The 19,553-nt window shown below is 38.8% G+C and overlaps 1 protein-coding gene across 3 annotated transcripts in view; it reads left to right on the top strand.

The window, feature by feature from the left end:
- Positions 1-19,553, top strand: part of CSMD3 (CUB and Sushi multiple domains 3) — a 567,595-nt gene that overhangs the window by 248,935 nt on the left and 299,107 nt on the right. For 2 of the 3 annotated variants that reach the window (XM_088675844.1, XM_060277658.2), the window contains exons 7-8: positions 5,574-5,891; positions 17,477-17,554. In XM_088675844.1, coding sequence (XP_088531970.1) covers positions 5,574-5,891; positions 17,477-17,554 — 396 coding nt within the window. The remainder of the gene's footprint in view (positions 1-5,573; positions 5,892-17,476; positions 17,555-19,553) is intronic. The other variant, XM_088675845.1, reaches the window with a different exon arrangement.

Below are 19,553 nucleotides of genomic sequence, written 5' to 3'. Positions count from 1 at the left end.
AGCATGACAAAGCCGCTTCTGGCAAACCAGAGCAGCACACGGAAACGCCGTTTACCTTCCCGCCAGAGCGGTACCTATTTATCTACTTGCACTTTGATGTGCTTTCAAACTGCTAGGTTGGCAGGAGCTGGGACCAAGCAACGGGAACTCACCCCGTCATGGGGATTCGAACCGCCGACCTTCTCAATAGCAGAACACAAATTTTGCATGCAAACCCCAGCATCTCCAGGTCGGGTGTGGAAATAAATATTGGAGAACCACTGTCAGTCAGTTTAGAGAACATTGAGCTAAATGGGCTAATTGTCTGGCTCAGAATAGTGTTCATATGTTCACATATAATCTATGTTTATATTCAGTATCATGTGATACCTTGACTGTAATTTGCATTTCACTTAGTAAATTTTGGGACAGCACTGTGTTTCCACAATTGCCATTATTTGCCACTGTTGTATAACAGCGAAGTTTGGATTCAGTAGTGCAACATGACTTTTCCTATAGGGGCTTATTGCTTGAAAACCATTTCAAGCATCCCTTTGGGAAGCATGCTGATCATACTGTGAAAAGACCTACCACATTATGAAATATGTTTACTGTGATTCTTCTAAATCATACACAATCATAATTAATTTGTCCTGCTCTTTTGGGTAAAATAATTAGTAAGCTCTGTGGACATTCCATGTATTTTTGCAGACACTGCCAATAGAATGGCTTAATTTATAATAAGGGGATTTGCTTGTACTGGGTTCTGGTTGACAAGGTCAGGGCAAAATGCCGTTGTGAAGTTTAGAAGTGCTGCAATTTGGAGCAGTTGTAAAGCCAAGGTCCCCACAGTTCATTATCAACATTCCAAGTCTATCTATAGTGACCTTAGTCATTATCCATGTTGTGTAATTAATTATATTGCACTTTGACATTGTTCAGAACAAGACAGAAGAATATTCAGGCTTCTGGCCAATTGTTCCTTGGTGAATAAAACAGATGTTAGAGCCTTCTTGAGTTCCTTAACACACAATGGGTGTTCTGTTATGGAGGGTTTTAACCCATTTTTCTAACCCAAAATGATCTTCTTTTTCCAGTCACCCTGTGTTTCTTTTCTGTCCCACCATTTCAATCATATACATCCATTAATTTATGATCAGTTTGCCATTAATTCAATCTAACATAAATCAAACTTCATGATTAGCTCCAACCTACACAAAATAAGATCAACCAAATTGAGTGCAGACCATCAGCTACGAAGGGCACATGATTTACATCCAGAAGGTTCTTGGTTCAATCCCCAGCATCTCCAGTTAAAAGAACCAGAAATTGAATGATACAAATACTTTCTCTGTCAAGACTCTGGAAAACTGCAGCTGATACAGGGCTAGAGGGAGGGAAATGTCTGACCTGGTAGGAAGCAGCTTCTGATGTTCCAAATATGGGCTGTAAGGTGCTGGAAAATCTGCCTGTTTTTGAAGTTCCCAGAAGACAGGATATGAAGGAAGATTACCCAGTCCACCCTTCCTTAACCTGGTACCCTTTAGATCTTTTGGACTACAAATGCCAATGGTCTTCCTGGTTTTGCCTGCCAAGTGCTGGAAAAGCTACCCGTTTTGGCTCTTCCTGGCAAATTGTTTATTTAATGCCCACCATTCACACTAAGGCCTCAAGGCGAGTTGCAGCATTAAACCACAATATAACACAACAATTTAATACAACTTGCACAAGAAGACAGTACAAGAAGTTTATCTAATCCAGCTTTCCCCAACCTGGTACCTTTCAATAAGCAATAATAAGCATGAATCACACCTTGGATTAACCTCATTGGCTACGATACTGCCACCTGCCAGCCCCAGTCAGCATGGTTGTGCTGGCTGAGAATTATGAAAATTGTACAGTAGTCCAAAAACCTTGGAGGGTGCCAGGTTGTGGGATGCTCATCTAATTACTGGCATGACACCATTCATGGTTGATGGACTATGCTCAGCTTTGTAGGTTGAAAGCTGAACAGACTTTGTGTTTTGGCAAACATGTTAATCAAGCATGGTTGCTGCAAAGTTGAGACTTTCAAATAAAAAGTTTTACATACCGCTCACCAGTTTCTGGGGTATTAGAACATTTCTTTGGTGGGACCAAAGCAGATACTTGAGTCCAACATTTGCCTGTAAAGATAGCAAATTATATAACTTGGAAATAAAATGGATGTTTCTGAAGTTCCCAAACAGTGCATTCTGTAGTTTCCCTTCTTTGTTTTCATGTTTATAGAATATTATTTTAGCTGCACTCTTTTTAAAGCACTTTGTCTTTATCCTATCTGCAGTGTTTTCTTAGACTTTAGGAGAAAGCTACGTATTCAGCAGCATATCAGGATAGCAGATTAGGACCAAGCATTGTAGAGAAAGACATACTTTGTCTGAGGCAGGCGCTATAGTTGAGTGTGTGTAGGTGTTGACTTGTATTACAAACAAGCCTGTTGCCATTATGAGAAAAAGTTAAATTGTAGTACATGCCTGAGAATATTTACAGAAAATTATTTCTATGTATCAATATGGATGACCAGATTTTCTGGAGCCAATTAGAAGAAATGTTAGACTACACTAGAACAAACAACATTCAGAAAACAGAAAGAGTCTTAGCATTAAACTCTTGGACTTGCAGTTTGTTTGTTATATATATATGGAGAGAGAGAGAGGGAGGGAGGGAGGGAGGGAGGGAGAGAGAGATCATCCATAACTTCTGAGTGGTTTACATAAAATATGAAATGTTCCAATAAAAATATTGAGAACATTAAACATTAAAAGCAAGTTCACCTAAAACAAAGTATCAAAATATAAGTAAATCCAGCATCTTCTAAAATCACACACACACACAGAGAGAGAGAGAGAGAGAGAGAGAGAGAGAGAGAGAGAGAGAGAGAGGGAGGGAGAGGGAGAGGGAGAGGGAGAGGGAGAGGGAGAGGGAGAGAGAGAGATTAAATTGCACATTAAAATTGCATGTCTGGAAAGGCTTGCCTATTAAAAAAGAAGTATTTAGAAGCTGCCAAAAAACAAAACAAGGAAGGTGGTTCTGGCTTAATATCAACGAGTAGGGAGTTCCAGAGAATCTGCCACAAAGAACTGATTCAGTGTGAGTGTGGGGCAAACATTATGTGGCATTTGTAAAACAGTCAAGTCGGCATATATGGGTTAAAGTGATTCTTTAAGTAGACTGGCCCCAAGCTATTAAGAGCTTTATATACCAATAGCAACACTTTGAATTTGACCTGGTACAAATCAGCAGCTAATGTAGATCTCTGAGCAGAGGATTAATATAATTTCCTGCACTAACTGCAGTTTCCTAACCAATAGCATGAGAAGTCCTTCATAGTTGGAGAGGCAGGGAGAGATGACACATGACATGCTCACTGAATAAGTCTTAGAGTTACTGCTAGAATTCCCTGTGAAAAGACAAGAAAAGTCAACAGCCATCTGATGGCTGCAGGAGGGATGGGCAATGAACACAGTGAAAAGGGGATGGTAAAAATTCTGGATGGATGTGAGGCAGTACTCCAGATAGGTTTTGGAACATGGGGGTAAATGAGCTAGACCTCTAATCGCCATACTGCCTAGGTAGCCAACATGGTAACCCTTCAGATGTTGTTGGACTACAACTCCCATCATCTCTGATCACTAGCCATGCAGGTTGAGGCTAATGGAATTGGGAGTCCCAACAACATTTTGAGAACACCACATGGTCTACCTCTGCTATAGTTCCAGGAAAGGGAAGAGTGTCCAAAAGACTTGTGTAAAATTGTGTATAAATTATGCAGTTTATAAATACAAATCAGGTAGCTGGAAGCATAAGAAGCGTAAAACAACAACTTAAATAAGTGGAAGGATATTTACCAAGCCTCCAATTTTTCAAACTAGACAAGACATTTTAGTGGGAGATGGGGAAATACCTGGCAATATGAGTTGGCACCAAGTCCCCAGAAATTATGCCTTCCTTGGCACTGGCTTCACATCTGGATATATAAAAAGTATGGGATAGACTGAAATGGGAGAACATAGATGTGGAGAGGACTGTATTTCCACATCTCACATTTCTTCCCTATACTTGGCTCACTCAGCTATTTCTGGAACTCCTGTTTGTTGTGGCTGGTGATGGCAATACAGCCAACAGAGGCAAAATGTGACTGACTGAAGTCTCTGTTGAACATCTTAATTTGTTTTAAACACATACAAAATATAATGTTCTCCAAAAGGTTTCTAGAGCTAATTTTCTAAACATTCAGTTGTTGAACCAAATGTTGCTTTCCATTCAAGCTTTTTGGTGATTATTTTTTTTAAACAAATGCATACAATGAATGACTCTTAAGAATCCAGTTCAGTAAAATCTACACCTTGAACTGTGAAACTAGAATAGAGCATTGATGTGACAGATTCCTCCAAACTGACCCCAGTAAGGAAGAAAACTCCCAGCATGCTACACTAGCTCAATGCCTCCTCAAAAGTTTGCCCCCCCCCAAAAAAAAGTAATTATATGCTCTGAAAAATAATTTGAGGGTGAGGTGAATATTATGTATCACATGCAGACTATACACTTTGCATACCAGATCTACTTACATGAGAGGACTCTTTTGTATTTAGACTACAGCAGAGTCCTCATTTCTATTTTCTGCTGAGCAGCTTAAAGAGTTTTGTCAGAAGAGGAGGATGCATGGTGCATAATCCTCATGAAGTGACTTCTGTAGCATTTCCAGAGCTGTTTACCCCTCGGTCATAGCATGGCTACAAGCTCTTGACGTTGCCTGCTTGCTTTAGTCTAGCCCTCTCGATTGCCCCACTGCCCTTAGGCACTCCCTATGCAAACACCCTTGTATATATGCTGAGAAGAGTGGAAGGAATTAACATGAGTTGGTTGAGCCCTGGTGGATCCTTTCATGTGTTGTCTCACAGCAAAGGATTATAACCATAGTTTTATATACAGTACATCGTTTTAAGTACAAAAAAAGCTTCAGGTATGTAACTCTAAAAGGGGACAGATAAGTTTGCATTCAATTAATTTTTTTTTAAAGTAGCAAATACCAGTTCAGTTAAAAATATGAGTACTATTGTTCATTATTTTTAAGACCTCGTTGGCTTTTATGTGTCATGTTGGTTTATCCATGTGTACTTAATTGCCGTTATATATATATATATATATATATATATATATATATATACACACACACACACACACACATATATAAAATACCGTTTTCAGATGAACTTGACAGTGAGTGATAAAAGGCCAACCTGTTGCCGACCTACTGGTACCACTAATAAATGCTGCATTGTGTTCTTTTTGGGTCACCTTTTCCATTAAACTGTGCTTTGTGAGTGCTATGGTTGTAGGTACATTCTGCTTACCGGTGTGCAAATATGTTTTCTTGAGTACAGCAGATGTTATTTTAAGTAAACAGCAATTGAGTTGCCTCTTGCCAGTGTCTTTAATGTGGCAAACAGAGGGACATTTTATCTGATTAAACTGAGCAAAAAAAGAAAGAAAAGAAAAGAATACACAATTCCAAAGAAAAAAGTTAGCATCCAGTGCTACTGTGTGTCCCACAGGTTCTTCTTCTTCCACTTTGACCCAAACTGCCTGCACTGGTGAGTTAGAGGAGGATATTGCGGCAACTGCTGGTGGTATTACGGTTGCTAGCACATCTGATGATGTTACTGTATCCAGTGTTACTACTGTCACCAGCCCTAGAGTTTCCGAAGAGCAGCGAGTCCAAGCTGTGAATCTCAGAAAATCAGATCTGGAACTCACCACTTCCAAGGAGTCGCTGTCCCTTCAACCAGCAATTACCCAAAGTACAAGAAGACGACCAAGAAATGCTGAGCAGATAGAAAGACCTAAAGAGCTTGCAGTTGTTACACATAGAGGTATTGGATGTTATTTTTCTTGTGCCCATTTAGTCTACAGCCATAGATGTGTTGCCTACACTAATTCTCCCCCACTCCTGTCCCCCGATTCCCTAAATGAAAGGGTAGGAAAGGTTAGATTATGAAAGAAAAATGTGATGAGATCAGCATTCAGGGTCTAGGAAATGGAGTACTAAATGCAACTGGGATTCTGGATTTGTGTCCAGAAATGCAGGTGTCCGTCTAAAAAGTAGGAGAGATGCTCATATTGGAGGAAGACAGCTTCGACATCAAGGCCATAGAAAATTAGCTTATTGTACAGACAAGCCACTGCCATGAAGTGGATACCATATGACAGCCCTATTGGGGAAACTGACTCTGTTCAAGCAAATAGGGTCGATTTCAAATTATATCATACTTTTGTAAATTTGGCAGAGTAAGAGATGCTAAAATGTAAATGGCAATAACATAATGCTGTTCAGTTTGCAATATAAACTTACGGCAGTTTTAATTTGCCCCGATATGCTCCTTAATGAAGGAAGCAAAGAACAGACCATAGAACTGAACAACTCAGAAATTGCTTCATTATTCTTAAGATTATTTCAAGAATCATAATATTAAGTGCAGTGCCATTTAAGTTAAATATGCATTATTTTAAATGTAAAATAGCAAAGGTAAAATATTTAATTTTTAACTAAAGGAAATGGTACAGCCTGATCTAAAAATAGGTTCTATGGGAATGATCCCATAATTTGAAATCTTTTGAACATATTTTTACCTTGTTTTTCAAAATAAATTATTAGGACAGCCTATAAAAGAAAGTAAAAATGCAGCAATTAACATCCTAAAACAATAGTTTGCAAGCAGCATAAAGTCATTAGCAGAGATATAAACAGGTCAAATTAAAAGTCCTGAGAAATTTAAAAGAAAACAAAAAACAGAAACCATTTGGCAGGCACTGAAATTGAACCCAATACACCTTCCTGGGAAATGCATGCCATAGTCATGGCACTACTACTGAGAAGTCCCTTTCCCCAGTAGAATAATCCATATCTTAATGGGTTGGATCCAAAGTTAAACATGGGTGATGGGGCTGGTGGAAGTTGACTTTGCCACTCTGTTTTCCCAGGAACAGTCCCGTCTAGCCAACCAAAAATGCTCACTGGGTTCAGGGGACCCTGCTGGATGGGGTGGGCTGTGGACCAGAGGGCATATAGGGAAAGGGGATGGCCCCAAATCGTGCAGAGGCGCTTTCCACTAGCAAAAGTCCAACTTGTAGAAGTTGCCTTTGCCTGATTCTTGGGGGAACTGCATTCTTCCTGTTGCACAAACCCAGCCCACTTGAAGAACAGTTTGGAGTGTGGAAGTCTGCCTTGGGACTTAGTAGCGGGGAAATCAGCTTCCTTCATCCCCATTACTTGTGCTTAACTCTGGATCCAACCCTATGAAAGTGGAATGTGTATGTATGTATGTAAATATATAATAATGCCAAATGGTGTACTATTCAATGAGCAGATAGAGAACAGTTCTAGAGGATGGAGTTCTTCAACAGCTTTATACCAATGAAAAATGCTTGTGCGATATGCCTTTTTCTGACCATTAACTACTGCCATTTCTGTGCCTTTAATTTTAAGAAGTTTATGGCTTCCTGTCACCTCTGTCTAGACATTTAGCTTTGGTGGTACCATATATTTGCAACTTTTTCTTTATCTTCTGTGGAATTTCTACATTCCTGCTCTCTTTTATTTTCAAGATTCTTGTTTTAGCTGCTGCATCTTATGTGCTGATTTTACTGATTGAAAGTATGTAGCATTGTGTTGTTTTATAAAAGAAAAGTATGCAGGTTTATAATCTGAAAATGTTAGCATACGTGTATTTAGAGACCTGGCTGCTGGACTTTGAGTGGGAGACATTGATTGTGTCATGCCCACAACTCTATGGTCATTCTCTTATAGTACAATATGCAGGCACATATTTGCCTCTGTTTTTTTGGGCTGAGTAATAATTCTGTTACACTGGTTCTGCTAAATCCCCCCCCCTTTAACTTATCTGTTAGCTTAATTCCTTAACAGATTTTTGCCACAGGGGTTTCCATCCCAGTGGATGCATGTCAATGATAGCTGGAACGTTCTTTCAGTGTAAGCATATGGTGGGTCCTGACTGTTGATCCCTGCACAGAGCACTTTCACAGTTGTCTCTCCTGGCAATGTAGGCACCTTCCAAACAATATCAAAGGTTTTGTTTCATTATACCGCAATCAAGTTTAAATGTAACACACACACACACACACACACACACACACACACACTTTCCAGTGCAATGTTGGATGCCATTTTTTAAAAAATAAAAAATAAAATACATGCAACCAAATGAAAAACAAAACAAAACACTCAATGACAATTCACAAACTTCTGAAGGGCTATTATGTATGATTATTATTTATTCAATTTATATACTGCCCTTTACAATACTATTTTTCTAGAAAAGGAGCTGCCGGAACTCGCCATGAATGCCTCCCTTGTTCTATTATAATGGGTAACGGTGAGTTCTGGCTGGAAGAAAAAGCTCTGCCCCTTTATCAAAATTATTGCAGGGTACAATATGCAGGATTGTATTTTCCCCATTCTCTTCAGTATTGGGAATTATTTTTTAGGTGCCCTCCAAATGTTCTTGGACTCTGACTCTCATCAGCCTCAGCCAGCATGTTCAGTGGTCAGGAAGGATGGGATTTATAATCCAATGACATCCGAAGGCTCTCTCTGCTCTGGGCCATAATCTGTGGCCTTACAATTGCAGCATAGTTGGACCCTGAAGAAAGTAAGGGAATTATTTATATGGTTAATAAGATGCTAAAGATGGGGAGGAGATGAAGGGTGAGTCCTGCTGTGCAAGAAGTCCATTCTACTTACGCATGGACACCCCTGGATACAACCCAAATTATTTATTTAATGCTTTTACTATATAAAATGATAATGTAGCCCCAGAACACATTTGTGCTGTATGTTGGTTGTGTTGATACTGGCCGTGAGGCAAACTCGTATATTAATACTGTGTGCATTTAGATTAGATTGTTTCGTTTGCATCCTTTCCATTCTGAAAGATCGTGTAGATTGAAATTGTTCCAATTTTTTAGCCTCACACCAATCCTGTGAAGTAGGTTAGCTCGAGGGAGAGTGATTGACGAAACAGGGATTCAGGCTTGAGTTTCCTTGGTCCAAGCCCATCACTTTTATCATATTGACACCTGGTGCATAAACAAGAGATCAGAAACTAGTGACTGTTGATTAGAACTACGTAGAGCATTGCCACAGCATTTTACACATGTGTCATTGTGGTGTTTGCCCGTTCTTTTGAAAATGTCTGTACAGGGGGAGAGAAAGGGTTAATAGGTAGACCAATAGAAATGCCCAGAGGCGGGGCCTACCTGCTCTTAAAAGGCTTAGCCAGAAGTTTAGACAGTGGGGAAGACAGTTGGAATTAGAGAGACAGTTAGTTCGGTTGGTTTCTTGTGGCTGGAAGGCATAGGAGTCAGAGTGAGTTAGAGACAGAGGGGAGAGAGTTTACAGTGTTTCAAAGTATTGAAAACTTGTTTGCGTTCACAATAAACTGGAATCTTTGTTAATACATTACAACCTGACTGAGTCTGAATATATTACCGGGGAAACCTGGTTGGTGGCCATGGAAGAGAATAGACGTGGTGGTGCAGGGTCAATAGTCCGTGGAACGACCAGGGGCTCTGTGTGAACGCCACAGTCATTAAGAAGTAAAGGAATTTCTAGGGACAACATGCATGTGTTAAGCAGTGACAGAGCGTTCCCTGCTAGTGCTTGGGTGGATGGATGTAGTGCACCACTGGAATGACCCCCAGCCACTGGAGCAAAGAGGGGTCTCACTGCACCAACTGGCCCAGTGGAGACCACAGCCAGCTGACGTGGGTGACGGTGCCCTGCTTTGAGGGGCACACTCACGGCGCCCTATGAGCCTGGCATCACTTCGTGAGACTTGCAAAAATGGTGCTGGGCTCATAGGGCACCGCGAGTTGTTGCATCCTTTTTACGGTGCCTTCCAGCTGGAGGGTGGTGTGAGAAGGACACAACAGGACAGGGCTCAAAGCACTGCTGGGCTTTCTGGGAGCTGGGAGCTGTTGTGTCTTTCTCATGGTGTCCTCCTACAGAGCACCATGAGAAGGATGTAGCAGCTTACAGGGCAGGGTGTTGTGAGGGATGTGTATCCTCCCCCTCAAAAAAAAAACTGTGCCCAGGGCAACGACCTCCCTACTGCCCACCCCCGCCCGCTATGCCTCTGGTGTTTTGGAAGTCTTAAATACGAAAATGCAGCTGTATTCTTTTTCTCTTCCTCTAGAAATAGATAAAATTATAGAAACAAACACAGAGAAAACATTCATGCTCGGAGCAACCACACGCTGATAGGATTAGGAAGAGAATTCTTGTGTGCAGAATTCTTGATAATTACATGTGTATAACCTTGCACAGAGACAAAATAGGATTAAATGGACTGCTGAACTGGTGCAATGTGACAAATGTGATGCCCTTCCGTTTCTTAAAGAAAGATGACAAGCAAAGCAAGAGTTCTCATTCTTCCCTCTTTTTGGTCTGTTTTATTGCTAGCCATTGATCAGTTTCTTTCTGTATGAAATCAAGAAAGGGATGAGTACTACTTACTGTACAAGGCAGAGGATGAAATGCTCCTTAAATGCTACTTGCCCTAGCCAGCAGAGAAAGCAGCATCAACTATTCTGTTTAAAAAAAAAAAAAGGTTTGATGCTGTACCAGGATTTATAGACGGGCATTATAAAGTTTTTCCAAATATATCACTTTTTTTAAAAATAGCATATTTGATACCAGGAGATATACTTGCTGAAATATGTAACTGGTTGTTCATTTTTGGTGCCTTTTATTTCCATGGGTGCTACTGTTTTTGAACTGTTTTCCTTCTTCTCAGTCCTAACTTTCCTTAGCCTCATTTGCCCACACAACTATTTCGACATGCAAATTTCTACAAAAGTTATCACATGGGGGGCATGGGGACCAGCATGTTTTCTCCATCTGTTTACTGGGTTTTTTGTTTTTGTTTTACTTATAGACTGCCCTTCACCATTTAGTCCTGCCTGGTAGAGGGGAGGTTTACAATCCCAAAAAATATCTCAAAAATAGCAATCTTAATCTTAATTTAAAACAAATATCCTGAGTAAAGAGGTGCATTTTTAATAATCAGTTTTTTCGAATATTTTCTGCATAAGATTCAATAAAAATTACACTAATCTAAAAGAGAAAAAAGAGAAAATACAAGGAAAGAATAAAGAATAAATAAAGAAGAAAAGAAAGAGGAAACGTATATTACAAAGTTCTACATCAAATTTAAATATGCTTGATTCATAAGAAGAGCTGAGTATTACCCAAATCAGTATAGGGAGAAAAATAATAATGTGTAGCATGATTCTAGCTGTATTAAACAGATTTGGATTAGTTTTCATCTGAGCCATGTTACAGAATATTTTGTGCATTATATTTAGAATGTTATTTATTTATTTGCTATTTTTTTATAAAAAAAAGTAATGGGAGAGATATAATTGGATCAATACATGGTCAAGCATTGTAATAGACTGCCCCGTGAAAATAAATTTTAATTACGGATTGTAACTATATGATAATTTCAGAGATGCTATCCTGTGGGGTATGGGGTACATGGCTTGATATTTTTTGTTACTTACTTACTTACTTACACACACACACACACACACACACACACACATTTTAATAAGATTTACATATGGAATTTTGTGGTTCTGACCTAATCCAGCTTTGCCTATCTCAACATACCTCTTGCATCAAGTGGCCACATAAATTCAAGCCATTGTCAGGGTGTTTTTTGTTTTTTGTTTTTTAAAAAAGTCTAACTGTATGCAAAATTAAAGCCCAAAATACATATACGATTTGTATAATACACCTTAGAGTCAAGCCTCATGAGGTGCTATATATCTGCAGTATTAACAGATAACTATTTTTAAACAGTTGTCCTATGTATATAATTATGTGCTAGTTACTTTACATATCCTGTATATTTGCATAATATTATGCATATAGTAATGTGTATGATAATGGATAAAATATGTGAGAATTGTCCATCATTTTAGTGGAACTGGTATAAATCCTAGTTTTCTTGTTTATATAACAATTTATAACCGTTTTTATACATCTTAAGTGGAAATAAAATCTCTATGAAATCTAAAAATAAAGAAGTTAAATTAACCAAAATTAAAATGTCAAATGCAAGTTTTGTTGAGATCAGGGAGCCAGATGGGAATTGGAAAACAAAATCGTCCCCCCCCCCGGACTAATTGCAGTCATCAGCAGTCGTTAACAGCCATCTACAGGTTTACCACTCCCATCAGCCCATCACCCATTCCCACCCACCCCCACCACCCTCTGTATATATATATAAGGGTCTGACACTTCTGTTTCAAGTGTATCTGAAGAAGTGTGCATGCACACGAAAGCTCATACCAAAATAAAAACTTAGTTGGTCTTTAAGGTGCTACTGAAGTATTTTTTTTTCTATTTTGCTTCGACTCAGACCAACACGGCTACCTACCTGTAACTGATATACTGTATACCTCATGGTACTTGGTGAACAGGTATGAACAGGCCTGCATATCACAGAAGGCAATATCCCACAGTCTTTGTTTTACTGATTTAAGAGCAGTGTCATAAACCCATATGTAGGAGAAGGGCTCAGGAAAAACCAATTGAAGCAGCTTTGGGGGCATTAAGCTTGGACAACAGCTGATATACACATCCTGAGATGAGTGCAGGACAAACCATGTACTCAGTTTAAAAAACACTGACCTTAAGACCTTGTCAGTAGAGGGCATTTCCCAGTTTCTAACAGTATGACTGAATTTGGAACATCTGGGGGTTTGGAGAAGGGCCCTGATAAATTTAGCCAAGCTCAGATGTTAGTCCTCTACTCCAGATAGTGGAGGCATACAGGAATTGGGCAACTGTCTTGGCATTAAATGCTTTAATGACAGGTGGTACTGGCCCCTTTTGGTGAAGAAGTAACACTGAACGGCAGACAGACTGACTTGTGCTTCCTGAAAGGCAGCAGATCTATGAGTGGTACATGACATTGTAGGATGGAATGTCAACCCTAGGTACTGAAAACTACTAATCTGTTCTGAAACATCACCATCTAGTGTCCATTTACATTGGGAGATAGATCACATCATGTGCACATTGTAAGCCAGACCGAAAAGATATTTATTCAAGCAACCAGTAGAGCTCAAGCAAAATGTGGTGTTAAACATATTGCCATGTAATGAAGCAATTTTGGTTGGAAAAAGTGCAGAACATATACTGTATGATGCGCAGCACATCATATCTTCTTTTCCCTCTTATATTACACACACACATGCACCTTGGTTCTCAAATGCCTTGGTACTCAAACAACGTGGAACCCAAACACTGCAAACCCCGAAGTAAGTGTTCCGGTTTGCGAACTTTTTTTGGAAGCTGAATGTGCTCCGTTTTTAGTGTTTCACTTCCGATTTGAGTGTCACAATTCCATTTTGAGTGTTACACTGAAGTCTGTCTGTTTCTGCAATTTATTTTGCATTTTTGCGGCTCTTCAGCTACTGATTGATTGATTGTGTGATTGTTTATTGCTTTCATTTTATGGATCAGTGGTCCCATTAGATAGTAAAATTCATGTTAAATTGCTGTTTTAGGGGTTTTCAAAAGTCTGGAATGGATTAATCTATTTTGCATGACTTTCTATGGGAAAGCGCACCTTGGTTTTGGAACGCTTTGGTTTTGGAATGGACTTCTGAAATGGATTAAGTTTGAGAACCAAGGTACCACAGTACTAGAGGGAATGACTCCAGTACTGTCTGTGGTAGAGCACATGCCTTTCATGCCAGTGTTCCCAGTTTCAATCTCGGGCATCTCCAGTCAGGCCTGGAAATGAGCCTGAGTCTGAAACCCTGAAGAGCAGCTTCCAGTCATGGTGGATTCTATGGGGTTAGATAAGCTAATGGTTTGAGTCACTGTAGGACATATAAATTGTGTGTGTGTGTGTGTGTGGTGGACTGGCTGGACACAGAGGAATGGTGGGAAGAACAAGCTGGAGAACTCAGAGCCTGGGGATTGGTGGTGGAATGACAATCAGAGGCAGAAGAGGGAGAAGCCTGGAAGGAGGAGGTGTCAGAAGCTGAAGAGGTAACAGGGCTTAGTGAGCAGGGAGAGTCTGCGGTAGAGAGGATTCCAGAATCAGAAGCAGCAGTGGAAGCAGGAGATGAGGGAGTTCAAGAGACAGAGAGGAGTAAGGCTGTTGAAGAAGCCAGGGAGTCTCCCACTCCTGCCGTGACAAGCTCCCTGCCCTGGTCTTCCAGAACCAGAAGAGGTATAAAGAGGGAGCAGCAAAGACAGGCAAATTAGATTGCTTAGGAAAGACACGGGGGGGGGGAGGCGGAGACTTAGGCAGCTGTGGGAAGGCAGATATTCTTGACTCCACAACTTCCTCACAGGGGCAAGATCTCCTGGGTAGATTTGCTGTGCTCATTAGACCCCGCACTTCTGAGTGGACTTTGTTTCATCTAATAAAGAGTTAATGTCACTTACTCTGTGTGATTTATTGCTGACCCACTCCAAACACCTGCTCCTGTCAGTGTGTGTGTGTGTGTATGTGTGTGTGTGTAAAATCCACAAAACCCAAGCCTATTTTTTATGGACTACTATACAAAACCATTAATGTCACTTAATATTTTCAATCAAAGCTTTCATCCACTTCCATACTTCATTATTCTGTCCATGCTGTCTCTACATAAAGCCACATAATTATTGCAGCAACTAGCATCATTATACTCTGGAATTGCAGGGTGGAGAGTGAGATTTTATTATTTGGCTTTCTTTATAACAGTTCTGAACTGTCCATTTTCATAGGGCAGGGAGCTTTAGAAGTGTTTTGCCTTTGAAAACTAATTAACATGATCACCTTAAACTGTGAAATTACTCAAATGGTTCTCTTTCTTAAAATGTGAGGTCTTTCTTCAATTAGTTATTATTATATATTAAACACAATTGAAATATAGAAAAAGGATTTCCCCCTCTCCTACCTCAGGAGACTTGAAAAATAATACTTATTGAACTATGCTTGGGGTTTTATGCATTCTCTGGGCTTCCTGCCACAATCTATTCTTTTTCTTTCTCCCATTTACTTCAAAACGAAACCTTACTCTATTATTTTAATCATACAGTGGTTTTATACAGATATGCTCAGTATATAATTCTCTCTTTTTGCATTGTTGAATTCCAAATATTTACATATTATTGAAAGCAAATACGTGTAATCTAAACTTGCGGCATGATCCAACCAATGTCAAGCATTATTGAACCACATTGATTTCAAGTGTGCAGCAGAATCCTACATATCTAATTGGCTGGAAGTAAATTTCCCTGTGCTCATTGGGGTTTGCTCCAAAGTAAATGTACATAGAATTTCATTTTGGGCACATACTTAACTTGCCAATCGAAACCAACTTGGCGGATTCATGTCCATTTATATTAATAAGCAATCATCTCTACTATTTTGCTTCTGTCATTTTTATCTTTTTCTTCCTTTCCTGTTATCCTTTTGTCTCTTCCTTTCATATTCTTTACATTACTGCTATTTCATAGCAGCTGCAAAATGATATACTTTAAAAAGAAAGATAGAAATGATAAAAATGTATTATATGCAAAAATTTAGAAAAAGGATGGATTTTTGGAGGAGAATTTAGAAACTAAAACTAGCTATATTTTTAAACAGGTAAATAAAACACAATTAGAGACTAAAATGCAATTAGAGACAGTGGAGAATCACATTTTTAATGTTATTCATTACTGATGCCATAATGATGCTTATCAGATGACATATGGCACCTGGGAAGTCTGTTCTAGTAAATGATATAACAGACTGTGAGTTAGCATTAAACATAAGCTGCTTTTATGACAACGAAATGGTTATTTCTGTTGTTGTTTTGAGAATCTTGTTTATTCATATGTGGAAGCATGCCCCATTAAACTCAGCAGGATTGGGCTGTTTGAAAAATAATTTGAATTGCATTGTAGTTTCTCTCTCTCTCTCTTCCAGCATTTACAAAATAGTGGGACATGTCCTATACTTACAGAAAACTCTTCTAAAGATAACCATAGGGTGATTCTAGGTCAATATTTCCACACAGTGACCTAAAACTCAAGATCCCCATATGTATGCAAGACTGGTGCTATGTTGTGTCATCACTAAATATCATGCCTGTTTGAAGCTTTCCTCACAAGCTAGCAGCCAGCGGTTTCTTAGGCAGAGTAACTAGATATAGCATAGTATAGTATAGAGGTCCTGCAATTTTAATAGTTAATATGTAGCACAAGCTTATTAAGGAAGGAAGTGCAGTTAGGATTGCAGTCTTACATGCCAATAGGTGAACAGAAAGCCCATCCCATCTGAGCTGATATCAGTCGAGGTTGACTTCACCACCTAATGAAACATCACTTGTTCTGACATATCTTAGACTGCATCTTCCTGTATCCTAACTCATCCTTCCTTGGGGCAAATTTGCAAGGATGTGCTAATCTGAAATCTGATAACATACAGGGACTATTCAGATAATTCATTTTGTTACAAGTCATAATGTAAAAAAACACACACAAAAAAACAGATACAGTCTCCTTGGTTTTTTGGTCTACTATGATGGGCTTTTGAGAGTTTAATATACTGAAACTGATTGCCCTACAGATAGGTTGGAAGTAGGTTATCTTTCCATCCTTACATGATCCAATTTTGTGACCATTTTACTAATGATGCAATTTTCATTTTCTGGCCACATCAAAGTTCAAAGTTACTTTACAGATCTTAAACTTAAATGAGCAGAGATAGATAGATTGATGGAAGAGGGAAGAGAAAGAGAGGGGGGTAGATTAACTAACCTCATATTGATTCATTCAATATTGTCATTGCTTTACTCACACCACTGTCAGAAAATATTTCTAGGAATGATCATGGCTTTCTTGTGTGTCCTCCTGAATGTATTTCGAGCCCATACAAAACTGTGCTCCAGGATGGGAGGTGTTCCAATTTTGTGTTTTAAAAGCATAGACAATATCACAGCAGGTACTTAATAAGGGAAATAAATACCCATTAAATGAGACAGGGATTTGGAAACACTATTGTGAACCTCTATTAAATTTCTGGCTTTCCAGGTTCCATAATGGTATAATAAAGTTACACAAAACCAGTTGTGGAACATGGAAACTGGAATATTTAAATCTGTTTTAGAATTTTGCATAAGAGGCATCATACACTCACTACAGGAAAAAGAAATGTCATGCCTATTTTTTGTTTGTTCCTGTAATACGTTTATATAATATAAATACTGCCTTTTGTGTAAAAAAAAATGAACTCTGTTCTTTCTCTCTCTCTATGGGTACACAATATTGTTGAAGACAATTATGCTTAATTTGCACCTCCATGATAAAAAGAACTGTCAATTGAAATGAACTCTTGTTAGACTGTATTATCTGATATGTGTTTTTGTTTGTTTTCTTAACTAGTGAAAAAGGCCATAGATTTTAAATCTAGAGGATTTAAATTGTTTCCAGGGAAAGACAACAGCAACAAGTTTTCTATCTGTGAGTGTACTCCTTTTTGTTACTTTTTCTAGTGCAAGAGTGAAGTTTGTGCTGTCTGTGTTGTTTGTGTGTGTTTTCAATATTGTTCACATATATCTAAGCACTTAACTGTATTAAATATGTATTCTATAGTCTGCATGGTGAACGTGAAAGTGTAATTGTACTCTGAAGTGACTTTATGCAAATGTGAATATTCCAAATTTAAATTTTAAAGTTCTACAAGTGTTTCCCCCTCTTTTTCTAGCATTAGGCTTTTACTTGAAGTTAAATTAATATGTGCACTCATCCATGCAATCCCTAAACATGTCTTCTCAGATAAACATGTACAGTATTATCAGTAGTAACCTCAACTAAATTTGCAGCGACTGATTCCCAAATGAGTGCTTAGGACAATGGCCTTCTACAGTTGATTGAAAAGGAATAATGAAATTTTTTACTAATATAATATTAATTCAGATTAATGCATGAAAGCTATAATAAACTAGATATAATAACCATTTATGTTCCGGGGGGGGGGAAGGGTTGTGGGGGTTCTGGATTAGAGAATGAACTAGGTATGACAACTAGTCAGAAACAGATGCTCATTTTCTAGCCTGAAGAAGAAAATGGTAAAATATTATAAAATGAACTTTACTCCTTCCTAAACTGATTTTTCCCCTGCTCATAGTGCTAAAGTCCTATATACTTTCAACAAAACACAATGAACTGCACATTAAAAAGTTGACCCAAATTGTGACCCCCTACCTCAACTTCATCAATCTGTCTGTAGGCTGCAGAGTTGGAATAAATTTCAGCAATGGGGATGGGCTGCAAACAAGGAGTTATTTCTTGCCCACTAGCCTTCCTCACTCTGATTTGCCTTTGTGTTGATGCCATATAGCAAGAGATTAGGCTAAGTGATGGTGATTGGAGGCCAATCAAAATGGTTGCAAGATGCCTTAAGTCCAGCATCTCGTGTGCCTGAAGAAAACAACAACAACAAGTGTTATTCAGTAACCAGCAATGAGCTAACAGAGGAGGCTTCTTGAACCCCCCCTTTCAAGCTTAACTATTTTTTCTTGGATTTTTTAAAAATGGATTTCTACCAATGTACAAAAATGTAGCGCGGGAATTTATTGCAATGTTTAACCAGGTCCATGGACAATCTGTCTTCAGGTTGTTTCTAGGTCTTTTCTAATCTGCACCAATCACCAGTGGTGATAGTAGGGGATCCACAAGCAACCTGGTGAATATGATCCATTGCTGGTGGCAAATGGTGTGATCACAATCTGCCATTTAGTCACTGCATGTTTTACAGGGCCAGATATGTTTAGCCTCAGTGACGGAATTGCATCCAAATACTTTCAGACCATTCTCTGAGCCACATGACTGATCAGTCCCTATTAAGGAAGTGCCATGTGAAGATTCAGGTTTGACTTAGCCAGTTGGCTGGCCTTAAGCAATGAGTTTCTGTAAGCACAGATGCCCGCAAATTAGGGATAAACCATGGCTCTACTTCTACCCTTATGAAGAGTAAAAGTAGACATAACATTAGCAGGTAAACATTCTGTGTCAAATGTGCTCAAAATTCTGAAGGTGAAAGGAAAGGTTTATCAATATATTTAACTTTAGCACCTGAAGCCAGCAGAAATTACTTGGAAAAAGCAGAATATCAACTGTATGCCATTGAAGTCACTTTTCAGAGTAGAACCACTTTTGAAACATTTTAATATGATCTATATGCATAAAATGTGTACACTCTGAGTTTCTTATTCACTTCTCAGGCTTTTGACTAAGGTCAAGTGTTCTTCATTGATAAATTGAAGTTTGTTGAATTTTGTGTGCGCCTTGGGCAGATTTTGTTTGTGTTGTTCATATGCAAAAACTGTATTGGAATTGGTTTCACGTACTTAGTATGGGGAGAACATTCAAAGGAATTTCTGCATCAGGTATCCTACATAGCCAAGCCCATTCAACTTTTTGTTATAAAGGAAAAATAAAGTAGGCCTATTTTTTACTA

The sequence above is a fragment of the Zootoca vivipara genome, chromosome 8 (assembly GCF_965207765.1).
Source record: "Zootoca vivipara chromosome 8, rZooViv2.hap1.1, whole genome shotgun sequence".
Classification (NCBI taxonomy): domain Eukaryota; kingdom Metazoa; phylum Chordata; class Lepidosauria; order Squamata; family Lacertidae; genus Zootoca; species Zootoca vivipara.
This window is presented reverse-complemented; position numbering and strand designations above follow the sequence as displayed.